The following is a 12,868-nucleotide window of genomic DNA, read 5'->3' as shown; positions in this document are numbered from 1 at the left end:
TTGATCTCTTTTGACTTAACACCCTTTGTTATTCCTGCTTCTTTTGTGTAAGTGGAAAAAGTCTTCAAGCATGTTGCCAGATTATTACAATTCCATATAATTGTTTACAATTTGTTCAAATTTCTACTAAATTGTGGGTAGCATTCAAACCGATGTGGCTTGTCGTGCTTCTTGACTAAACTAATGAAGCATTGCTCCATATTCCCATGAGTTGGATTGTGTTCCGTTTATGTGACAGCGTGTTAAGCACATTCCTACGCTGCTGATAACTGTGCGAATCTCCGCGGCTTCATTGTTCAGACAGTCTGACGGACTTTTGTCTTATTGTATCCTGAGGCGGCGCTCTAATAAGAAAGAACTCAGTGTCATTGTTAGCACAGAGAAGATGCTCCAAGGCAGGATGTCTTTATGTACATATTAATATTTGTTTCCTATTTTTCTTTACACGAAAACCAGGAACTGTAATGGTTCTTGTTTTCTTGCAGAACATCCGTTTTACATCATCCTGTAGGAAAAAAATATTTAAAATAAAATGGCTGCATCTATTTGAGCAACTCAATACTTTTCAATGTGTTCATAAACTAACACTGTAGGATTAAAGATAAGATCATCTTTAAAAAAAAAATCCAATTACTACTCCTGTTTAAAGCAAAAGCACAGACTTTGATGACTTAAAACTGGTCCAAATTTAAAGATTTTCAAAATAAGGGCCAGTGATCAGCCTTGAGCTATGATTTAAAAACAAAACTGAGTTACAAGTGCTAAATAGTAGCAGGAAACTTCACAACAAGCAGCAGATAGCAAAAAAAAGATATAAAAAATGAAGCTATGCTGTTTATTGTTATTCCCAGTTTAGTTTAAACCTTAAAACAAAAACATTTACAAAATTGTGGCTAATAAAGCTAACATAAATATTCCTATAATACTGCCCCAGGTGGCCAATGTCCCCCATCCCATTGTCCCATAATCTTACGCCATCCTCTGTTAACCAGGAAGTGACCTACTAACATAAAAAAATAACAATTCACTTCAATCTGTGCTCTACTGTGTGGCATTCATATTCTTAATTTGTAAACTGATGATTGATAGTGAATCTATCGATACATCCAAATGTCCTCCAAGTGTCAAATTCGGCGACAGCAAGTCATGTGTTAATAACTTGGACAAGATCACCATTGCAGCCTGTTTTCACACCTGTCACATTACTGCAAGCTCACACCATCGCCTTCTTGGACGCACCAGCTATTGCCCGTGCACAAATGCACAAATGCACACAACATCACACACATGCGCACAAGAGAACACACACACAAATGCAGGTACTTAGAAGCATCACACGCAGTCCTCACTGGTTCTCATTTGCCCTGAAACCACAAGAAAACAAATGTTGGTGAATTTGTGTGGCAACTGGGGCATGAGAGAGGGCTATCCTGTGTGCGTGTGTGTTTGTGTGTGCGTACGTGTGTGTGTGTGTGTGTGTGTGTGTGTGTGTGTGTGTGTGTGTGTGTGTGTGTGTGTGTGTGTGTGTGTGTGTGTGTGTGTGTGTGTGTGTGCCAGGCTGTTGTGCGGTCTCGGGTGTAAACGTGCAGTCAGGACTCATTTGGCAGACAAACAGGCCGCAGGCTGGCTGGGGAATCTACTTGTGTTTGTGTGTTTGCCTTTGCGCGCGTGTGTGTGTGTATGTGTGTGTTTGTATTTGATAGAGGAGAGAGAGGAGAAAGAAAGAAAAGAGCCTGTCAGAGCGAGTGGTGGAGGTTAAGTCTGCGTGACTGCACTTCAGCCTCTTTCTGTCACCCCGTCACACACGCACACGCACACATACACACACACACACACAAAATCACGCACACAAAAGTTGGGGATTGCTGTAGTGTGCTGAAAAAATAAACAACATATTTATAGTGAAAAATTGATTGTCAAGTTAATTTATAACATAAGCAGGCTATGACATCATTGCAAAGGGTTAATTAAAAGACATATTGTATGTGGTTACTGTACACAAACACAGCACGAGATGCCTTATCAACAACGAGCAGAAAGCAAATGTAATTAGAGCCAAATAAGGAAGTCCCTTTTGTCCAGTGAAGTCACAGGTATGAAAGGAAAGGGTATCCAGCCTTCATCCCGTTTCCCTCCCCCCTAGTTTTACTTTCCCTTCCCTCACTCATCCCGGTGCTCTCGCTCCATCAATACCGCTCTCTCTCTCTCTCCATCATCAGCACTAAATTCCCATTGATGTTTCTTTTCTTCTGCCGTATCGATCGCTTCATGAGAAGGAGGCGGAGGGGTGAGCGACGAGGGGGCGGGGGGTTGCGAGATGGCGTTATCTGTTAATTAATTTGTCCTGAAGCTGGCCACCTATTAATCAGACAGATAAGAGGCATTGGATGGCTGAACGGCGCAGACAGGCTCGTGAGGAGAGGATCGGGGGGGGGAGGAGAGGGGCTTTCGCGTTGGGCTCAGATTTGCACACCGGAATACACACACACACACACACACACACACACACACATACACACGCAGTGTACAGTGCGTCTTGCCCACAGATTGAAAACATGCTGATGAGACAACACGTTATGCACATTCTCACCGGCACGTGTATTGTTGCAGTGGAACAAGCGCAGGAAGTGCCTCCACCAGATAAAAGTCATTGATGCACTTTGAGAAGAAACGCTGCACTTGGCCTTGATAAATTAATCATGAGGCTTTTAATTATTGGTGTTTCCCTTTATACTGGAGTAAGCGTGCGTTTGTGGCGTATCAGCTGGAATCAGGAGGGACATTTGTTGACAGCAATGTAAGCATGTGTTTGTGTGCAGTGTATATATATATATATATCTTTTTTTCACACATTTGCAAATGATTACTTTGAATACTTCTACAACGTCCCTAGACAATCAGAATGTCACCATTTCTGGTGAGCTATTTTTAGAACAGGCCCATGCATGTCATATTCCTATGGTCCTTGCGAGCACCACATTGGCGAGCCCTGCTCTGTTTGATTACGTACTATATCATGAGTAGAAGGCACTGCCACTTGGCAATGAGTTGATCTTTTTTCACTGTATCAGTGTGTATGCATTCAGGGGCTTTTATGTGTGTGCAACAATCTGAGTAAGCTTGGGATGTCAGTAGTAGTTGTAGATGGAATGAATTGAAGCATGTTTCAAGCAACAATAGCCTGCAACCTGAACATAATGAGACGTCTGCCATTACCCATCAACACACCGAGCGATAAGAAGCCCCCGAATGCATAGACACATGCGCAAACACACACACACATGCACTGGCACGCAGTCCCCCGACTCGAGAGGAGGCGCACGGCAGCAGATGTTGTTGAGGAAATATCTTCCTTCTCATCTGCGCGCTCCTCCTGGCAGGATGTGCATCCAAACACACACACATAGCGGAGTTCTGCGGTGAGGTATGACAGGTGCGCTCACATGGGCCACCTCCGGTATGAAAGACTTGCACGCACACACATGTGGCGTGCACACTCTGGCGCAGGTGTGGGTGGACAGGTGTGTGGGGTGAGGACAGCTGTGAGGAAGGTGTGAGTGGGCATGTGTTCCATTAAAGGGGAAGGGAGAGGAAAATGAAATGTTGCATTGGACCAATCAGGACTAAATTGTCTGTAGGTGTGACTATTGGTGTGAAGGATTGTTTGTCTTTACGTGTCCCATGATTGGCTGGCGACCAGTCCAGGGTATACCCCGCCTCTCATTCAAAGTTACCCGGGATAAGCTCCAACTCGTCTACTATTGAGAATGGATGGATTTTCACTCCCTGGGGATGTAATGACCAGGTGTTCCAATACTTTTGTCAACAAAGTGAATAGGCAATTACCAATTGAGTGGGTTGTCATTGAAGAAAGGAGGAAATTTGAAGCTACAAGTGCAATTAGAGAGGATGTTTGGGCAGTGCAGCAACGATGGGCAACATTGATCCAGACGGCTTGTGTCAGGGGAAGATAAGGCTTACCTGTCCCCAGAGGACGCCCCTGGTCACGGGGGAGGGCGGAAGGGCGGCAAGCCGATGAGGAGGAGGAATCCTATGGACAGCTGGGTGGATGCAGTTAGGGAGGAGGAAACATTTTTGATCCTGTCCACCAGAATAAGACTTGAACCTTTAACCTTCTTATTTTTTTAGGGAGTATGGATCTCATGTTGTGCTTATTGTTTTTTTTGCCAGGTTTCTCCACACTGTCTCTAGCAGACCAGATGAGTCTTTTGCAGAGTGCATGGATGGAGATCTTGATCTTGCGTGTCGTGTACCGCTCGCTTTCCTTCGAAGACAAGGTTTGTATTCTCTTCATTCTAGCTCTGCTTAAAAATTCAGCCGAAGGTTCCTAATTATTGACGTTTGTGGCACTAGCTGGTGTACGCCGAGGACTACATCATGGACGAGGAACAGTCAAAGCTGGCTGGACTTCTGGAGTTGAACAACACCATCCTTCAGCTGGTCAAGAAGTACAAAGCCATGAAGCTGGACAAGGAGGAGTTTGTCACTCTGAAGGCCATCGCACTGGCTAATTCAGGTAACATAAAAGCTCTGTACGTTTGTTTGTGAAGTGCAGAGAGTTAATCCCAGGAATCTCCATTCCTGAGGGACTCATTTAAACGGAGCCATCAAAGAGCTCCTTTCAATTCTCTTCATCCAAAGTGAGTAACACTCGCATAAACAACCTGTGTAAAATTATTTCCACACACACATTCTCACACGGCAGCTTGTGCGACCTGTAGCCCACCTTGTACAAAGTGGCCTTCCTTTTTACAATTAGCATAGTCGTCTCTTCAGATGCCTGTTAAATAAGGTGAAATCATTCGAGCCCAAAGTCTGTCGATAAAGGCCCCGCTCTGATGTGTCCGGCTGCATCGACAGCTGACTGACTCACAAACACACTTGCACACACACGTATACTGAGGCGCGAGGCTCGCCCCTCCCCTCCCATGACCCGTCTTTTGAACTTTGTCTTGGATGGCGGCCAGCTCCTCAGTACTCTTTAATTACAAGGGGGAACTGTCAATACAATGTGTTTAAATGGGAGATGCAATGGAGGGAGCTTTGAATGTTGAGGGAGGGGCCTTTTGTTCCAATCCTGACACCATCAATGCACCGACAGCCCAAATCTGCCACTCACATGCACACTTTCCAACAATTTAATCAGTGTGAAACACATAAAGATGCCACTGAAATTTAGAATTTGTATTTGACATACCTTATTGGTTTGTGTAGCAGTGGTGTGATTAGGGGGGGTTCCAACGGGGCGATGGACCTGAGTTCTCTTCTCTTTTGTGCACAGCATAAAATGATAAAAGACACATCTTGGTGTTCCCCAAGATTTATAATTTCAGTACAGAAAATATTAGCCAATACGCACCATGTCAGAATAGCTTGAACAGGTCATATTCTGGAAGAACTATTTTATTTCAATTGTAAGAAAACAAAATCTGTGAATCACAACAACTTTGCATCACGGGCCAATCATTCCAAGTGTTCGTCAAGACAACAGAGCGCTAGCATTAGCATTTTGAAGGGCACTGACACTAATTAATTCACGGGATGCTAATCGTCTGCATTAATGAAGCCATGCAAGCCTTAAGAAATGTTAACAAACGTGCCCCACATGTAAAGACACTTCAACTAGCCATGGGAAACAGGAGACATGTGTGTGCGCATGTATGTGCATGAATCGTATTCCATGTTGTGGTTTAACAGCTCCCGCTCATTAAGTCATGCTGTTTAGTTTGAGAGTGTACAGCAGCAGCCATGACTAGAAGGCAAAACACTAAACACACAACATTAACTACACTTGTGTCGAGTTAATCCAGCTGTATTTCATTTGTGTTTTATTCACATTTCCTGAATCCACAATTAAACAGAAAAAACACTGCATATTTTAAATCTTGTGTATTGTCAGGCAAATAAAACTACAAAATGATCTAGTAAATAAAATATGGGCTCGGACCACCCAGTCCTTTATAAACTGTGAAGATGCAAACTGAGTTTTCTATTGATCCTTATAGGACAAACCCGAGTGGTCTGCTCCTGCATACTGATACTTGCATTACACTCTATAGATCCAGCCTTGTGTATATATGACATCTGCGGCTGCCTTGCTATTTTATTGTAATCCATCCGTATTGTAAACTGAAGGCTGAGACACACAACACACAATTTTACCATCAAAACTGATTATTTGTAAATATTTTGCAACACACAGATCGGCTAATACTGGTTTGTGTTTATCCAGCCACACTAACTGGCAACATACCGCGTGTGTGTAGTCAGGTGTGTTAGTGTGGGTGTATGGATCAGCAGTTGCCTTGTGATTATTATTTAACATGCATGTAGCCATTGATCAAATCCATTGATCAGAGGTCGGGAGCTAAAGGCCAGCTCACATTAAGACTCGGCCTCCCCAAGGGCCAATATGGAGCATTATTATTGAGGGACATTCTCAGCCTGCACACTGCCACGTGTGCTGAAAACGACACGCCACCAACAAGAGGGATTACGTCTATGTGTGTACAAACACACACGCTTAAGGTGTTGCCCGATCTCTCCATCATTCTACAACTCCATCTTTTTTGGACTCCGCCCACCTGTCTGTGTGGCTGTTCATTCATCACGCCCACTGCTCCGCACTTTTAAAGACACATGCTCGAACGAGCTCTGAATCTAAAAAAGCCACAATGTTCTGTGTTAAGGGGCCAGATAACGTGTTTGGAAAATAAAGGCAGTGTACTTATTGGCCTTCACTGTGTACAGTAGGACCACTAATGTTTTGAATCCAATTTAAATGAAATTAATGCAACTTTGAGGCCAAAAAAAGAAAACATGACAGTCACATTCATGCACAGTTCCAACATAACAAAATCCTCATTTTCTTCGTCAGACTCCATGCATATCGAGGATGTTGATGCAGTGCAAAAGCTCCAGGACGTGCTCCATGAGGCCCTGCAAGACTACGAGGCTTCCCAGCACCAGGAGGACCCCCGGCGGACGGGCAAACTGCTCATGACCCTGCCGCTGCTCCGTCAGACCTCCACCAAGGCCGTGCAGCACTTCTACAGCATCAAGCAAGACGGCAAAGTGCCCATGCACAAACTCTTCCTGGAGCTGCTGGAGGCCAAAGTGTGAGGGCGTAAAGTCCAAGCAACTATCTTTGACACACACACATACGCACGCACCCAAACACACACGATAATATGTCCCTTAAGTTCACCCCTTATGACTAAACAAGTAAGCTACTCCTCTTAACTTCAACCACTGCTGTCTCTGATTGCAAACGAAAAGGCTTGGTTGACGTTTTGTTTTGGGAAGTGGGCGCTGACTGCTTTGACCCCGCCCCCTCTTAAGGGGGAAGAGGATGACACTTCCTGCTGTTGTTGTTGTTGTGTGCAGAAACACTGACAATGGCACTCACATATGCATTTAATGATGACATTATTAATCGGAACTTGCTCCAATGAAGACAAATTCAAAAGGAAATGTTTGGAGAACTGATGAAACTTTCTCCCTTGCCCCCCTCATATAATTTTTTAAGGGTTTAAGAAGATAAAGGGAAAAAAATCCTAAAGAAGTATTAAAGACATTTGTAATCACATTATGTGTACATTGACATTTGGATGGGCAAAGAAGAAGATGGTGAGGAGGAGCTTTGCCTGCCAAAAGATGGAACTGCATTCAGCGGATGCCAGCAACTTTATGCCATTACCCCAAATTCTGGCCTTTTTTATTTTGATTTATCAATTTGAGGCCCTGGACTGTTCTCTTTTACGAATGATTCAAAAGCGGTCTCTTTGTGCTGATAACATGCAGGCGTGTCCAAAGATTGTAGTTGGAATTGGTTGCTGGACTTGCTTCCCCAAAAAGTCACCTGCTTGTGACCTGTTGGCAAGATTATGTCAGACATAAACGTGATGAATTTAAGAGAGGGAAAAAAATGTCGCTTTTCCACTGCATTGTACCAGCTCAGCTCACATTTCTGCTTCATACTAGGTCAGCTGCCAGCTACGGAAACCACATTGGATTGAACATGCACTGAAGCTATCGGTCGAAACAAGACAAGCTAACGAAGGAAACTGATTTATTCTCAGACAAAGACCAAAATGTGGGATGATTCCACACTTCAATTCAATGTAGTCCACCACCATTATTTAGAATATTTTGTGATCCCAACACAAGTGGTCAAGGAAAAATCACTTATTGACCAAATTGTAACAAAAAGACATAATAAGAAATTTTAGCCAGTTAGCCACTGGTTGCCAATTGTATGCGCTCATTCGCTGGCTCCCACGTCACTTACCATTCAGCCCCGCCTTTTAAAGCAACACACACAGATATTGTAGGTTGGGGAAAGCAACCCCAATTAGACAACAATAACACCTGCACTTCACATGCACATTTGGTAAATCATGAAAGCCATGGAAGTTGGTAGCATGCAGTGCCAAAGTGGCCAACCGTCTGACAACTCCTCATATTGTCTTTGTCAATCTGCAGTATTTTCACCTTGCACGTATTTCAGTCAAGAGACAGTCAAGTGGCGCCTCAGTGCTTCCCTCCTCGTTCAGCTTCCTTCACAAGATCATCTTAACAAGATGGCCTCAGAGCAAAAGTTCCACAAGTGTGACGGGCCACTGTCGGGATAAAAGGTTTTTCTTTCTTGGCTTCCATCTCATAATAATTGTGGCTAAGGTAACCAATACTAGGCTTGTAAATAAGTCATCCTGTATTTTCCTCTACCAGAATGACCACCCTCAGTGGTCATCGTATGTATAAATATAACAACTTATCATGTATTAACAAATCAAAGTTTATCTTAGGGGCTTCCAAGCAAGAGTGTATTGACAAGAGTGTGTAAGGACGGGCTTTAGGGAGAATATGTAGCTCATTTTTTCTCTTTTTGTGAGTTGGAAATTTATACATAGCAGTCATGACATTGTAGCATGAAGTCAGATTGTGATGGGCGTCAACATGAGCAGTGTTCACTTTATTCAACTCATGTTTGTAACTTGTCATGTGACCAAATGCAACATTTTCTGTAACATTTTCTCCATAGCTAAGTAGGAAAAGACGGGGACAGTTAAAAGCCATGGTTCCACCAAGTGCTACGCTTCACTTCTGTTCGGAACCATAATTATGATCTGGTATTTTTTGTTCAATTATTTCCAATGTTTTTTGTCGTTGAATATAATGCGATGAAAGTCAAGTCAAAGTGAATCGATCTGTGACTGACTGCTGTTTAAAAATCACGCACAGCAATATCCCATTTTGGTTCTGTTTGAAACGAAAATCTCTGTTAGAACTCTGAAATGTTGGTTATGCAGTCTCGGCTGAATTGTAGCACTTGGTGGAAATGGGCCATAAATAAGCAAAAGTGTATGGGAAACTGGGAAATGGTGCTAAAAAAAATTAGCATGCCTAGACTCACTGATTTGCCCAGTTTGCTATCCCACTTCCTGTTCTGGAACATTGAATTTCTTAAAGTGCAATCATTTCAAGTGACAAAGATAAAAACAAAAGTTACAGCCTGTAATGTATGATAACACGTTATTTGTTCACTTTTCAAATACAACCATAGCCCAGAGTTTGATCACTCATTATAGCTTTAACAGTTGGGGATTTAAACATAATAATCCACATTATGTATGTAATTTGCAAAACTGGATAAAAATATTTGTCCAACCTACTAGAAGCTGGCAGCTGAGGAGTTAAGCATAGTCCATCTCTAACATCGCTCGCAAACATCATTAAATATTAGCGGCTATTTTCTCAGCCTTCGTTAACATTGTATATTGTAAATACAGACAGATTACACTTCTAACATAAGACGTTTTATTGGAAACAAAAGATTTTTTAAAAAGTAAAAAAAACGTAGCTCAACCTCGAAAGTTTCACCTTCCGCCATGTCTACTGCAGCGGAATTTTTTTTTGCTTTTAATACCCCCTCAAGTCTTCCTTCTGTTTTGGCTCCGCCCCACTTCCGCTGAGCAATCGGAGGCGTGTGTGAGTGCTTCCCTTGTCCCGACTCCCATCCTCGTACAGTGTGCAGAATCTCAGTAGACTAGAGGCCATGCGGTCCGGCTGTTGGATCAGTGCATCGTGGCATCGGGTTAAATTTCAGCACTCAGCTCTTACCTGACTACTCATACTTAATAAATTATTTAGTATCTAAATGCTAAACACAAGTAATTAAAAGGGTAAGGGTCATTTGTGTAACTTTGCTGTAGAACAAACAATATTCTGTATATCTTTTAAAAGAGAGACTGACAAGGAGAACCTTTTGATAAGCTCGCTGTACATATACATAACTACCTTCCACGCAGCTTAACAACACCTCAACCATTTTGTTCATTTGTTCTTGAAATGATTTAATGCTGTTTTTAAATGTATTTAATTACTTCTGAGGAAAAGTGAGGCCTAAACTCGTATCTTTTAATTGTCTCTAAGTCTGTAAATGTAAACTAGAACTCTTATAAGAATCCTGAAGTTCAACATGTAATGTAAAAGTACATTATTGCTTTTTTGTTTCTCTTTTATACAGTAAGACAAAAGGTGCTTTTAACAAAAAAAATGTGTTTGCAGTCTAAATTGTCACCTGTCAAATTAAACCGAGAGAAAATACTTCAAAGATCGCAACTGTGCACTTGATGTGACTTCAAAGCAGCAATCTTTAATGTCATCTTTTTTTCGTATGGGCCAATTCAGTTGATCGCAAAGATATCACCGTTCTTGTCCAAGATCAATATACATCAATATGTAGGATGCTTCAACTTTGTAAAAGTTTTCATTTTTAGAAGCAATATTTTATTGACTGAACTCTTGACAAGTTGCACTTATGACCAATTATTGAAGTTTAAACTGATACAAATAGACCGGTATTTTCCATGAGGTGCAATGGGAAAAGGAGTGGGGTGGTTTGACCTGGTTGCACTTTAAGCACCATGAAAGAAATGTTCTTCTGTTACTCAGACGCATTAGCTGCAAATATTGTATGTAATCCATCTATGACTTGTGTAGCTGGAGCAGCAAAGGATTGTTTGTCCCTCCCAGCTCAACACTCATTTTGTTGTATTTAATTGTAGCCGCCAGTTGCCCCTACATTCACGGGCGAGGGCGAGTTTGGATAAAAACTTTTCGAGGAAAAAAAAAGACCCTTGCCTTGTGAAGAGTTCCGGACGAAGGGGGAGACCCCCTGTATTGTTATTAAAAACATGTTCGTAGATTTTAGATGTGCTTCACATCATAAAATGAAAAAAGAAAAAAAAAACTACCTGTATATTTTTGTGATGTGTATCATACAAGTGTGCTCCAATGATAATGTCCATTTGTGTAAATGTATTTATTTCACACTGTATATATTGTTCAATGCAAAAAGAGAGACCTATGATTCTGTAAGTTAAACGACTATTGTTTGAAGCATTACATGTGTTACTCCAGACTATGCCTTTCAGGTTTATTACAGTAGAGCAATATCGATTAAAACCAGGCTTCCAGTTTTGAATCTTGTTCTCTTCCTCCTTCAAATGACATTACATTTATTCCAGGACATTTATTCTGATACCATTGATGGATGGATGGATGGATGGATGGATGGATGGATGGATGGATGGATGGATGGATGGATGGAAGGATGGATGGATGGATGGATGGACGAGCGGATGGAGAGACAGATGGAGAGACGGTCGGACGGACGGACGGATGGATAGTCAGTCAGTCACAAGTAAAAGTTGATTTGCCCTCATAAAATTGGGGGAGGGCAGGATGAGGTGTGGGCAAGTGTGAACAGCTTGCTCCAGTGGGTGGCTAACTAGTGTCCATTTGGAAAAAAACTCGATCTTCTCCTCTTGCCAAGGGCACGGCACACACACTCAGGGATGTAAGACATGCTGCGTGCGGCACTAAACAGACGATAACATTCAGCCATGTCTGTTGTGCCCTCCCCTTTTTATTCTCTTCCCGTTCCCCCATCTAATAGCCAGCAGCAGTAAATGGGATGCAGAGGCCAAAGATTTAATGTAGCAGAGAGCCATGAAGCCTTTTAAGAAGCCTTCTTCTAACAGGGGGGTTTGAGGGTGGGATCTGACCTGCAGGCAAATATTTTTCAACCAGATGACATCAGAAGATTTCACCATCATGAACAAGATTTTATTCTTATGTTTTTTTCTACAAGTTCCGGCCTTCTCAGATGACTCTCGCACATTTCGCCCGCTCACGTCGGTCTGCCAGCTCAGCTCCGTGCGCATATGTCTCATTTTACTTGCTTGCCTTTTGGAGTTCATTTATTTTATTTTATCTTTGATTCATTATTATGATACGATAAAAGCTACTTGAGCATTTCAGCTGCCGAGGGGCCCTTATCGTTAACCTTGTGGAACGCGTGTAAGAGTGGGCGCCGCACGCCGCATCGCTAATAGCCGACTTAACTCCTCTCTCCTTCTGCGCCTCCTCCACCTTCTGGCTTCATCTACATCGCTCCTTCAATCTGCGTCTCCCGGCGAGCATCTCTTACTTTTCTTATCTGTCTGTCTGATATCCCCTCAATGCTCTAATGGCCTCTGTGAATTCTCACAGATTTTTGTAATAGCAAAACACAATTGCCCAACCATTAAGTGGAAAACTGACCATATTTCCAACTTAAGGAAACCACACACAATTTATTAGATACATTTATGAACGTCATAAAACGTATGTATCACTCCAGCCATTGGCATGAAGCGTAACCGAAAAGGTGTCCCCCTCACTTCTCCCCCAATCTGAGCAGTGGTAGACAGTCCCGAAGGATAACCATCTTTGTTTGAGGCCTTGGAAAACTGTTAATGTGCAACTTTGCACCAGTGGCACTAACGTAACCTTAGAGTGT

At 42.5% G+C, this 12,868-nt stretch overlaps 1 protein-coding gene across 12 annotated transcripts in view; it reads left to right on the top strand.

Moving 5' to 3' along the window:
- The window catches only part of esrrga (estrogen-related receptor gamma a), an 87,052-nt gene extending 75,543 nt beyond the window's left edge, over positions 1–11,509 (top strand). For 11 of the 12 annotated variants that reach the window (XM_037247446.1, XM_037247445.1, XM_037247448.1 and 8 more), the window contains 3 exons: positions 4,192–4,298; positions 4,375–4,537; positions 6,899–7,143. In XM_037247446.1, the coding sequence (XP_037103341.1) occupies positions 4,192–4,298; positions 4,375–4,537; positions 6,899–7,143 (515 nt within the window). Of the gene's footprint in view, positions 1–4,191; positions 4,299–4,374; positions 4,538–6,898 lie in introns of all 12 variants that reach the window. The other variant, XM_037247441.1, reaches the window with a different exon arrangement.
- The last annotated feature ends 1,359 nt before the right edge of the window (positions 11,510–12,868 follow it).

Source organism: Syngnathus acus, chromosome 3 (genome assembly GCF_901709675.1).
Source record: "Syngnathus acus chromosome 3, fSynAcu1.2, whole genome shotgun sequence".
NCBI classification, from domain to species: domain Eukaryota; kingdom Metazoa; phylum Chordata; class Actinopteri; order Syngnathiformes; family Syngnathidae; genus Syngnathus; species Syngnathus acus.
Note: the sequence above shows the minus strand (reverse complement) of the source record. Positions and strands in the feature narration are given on the sequence as shown.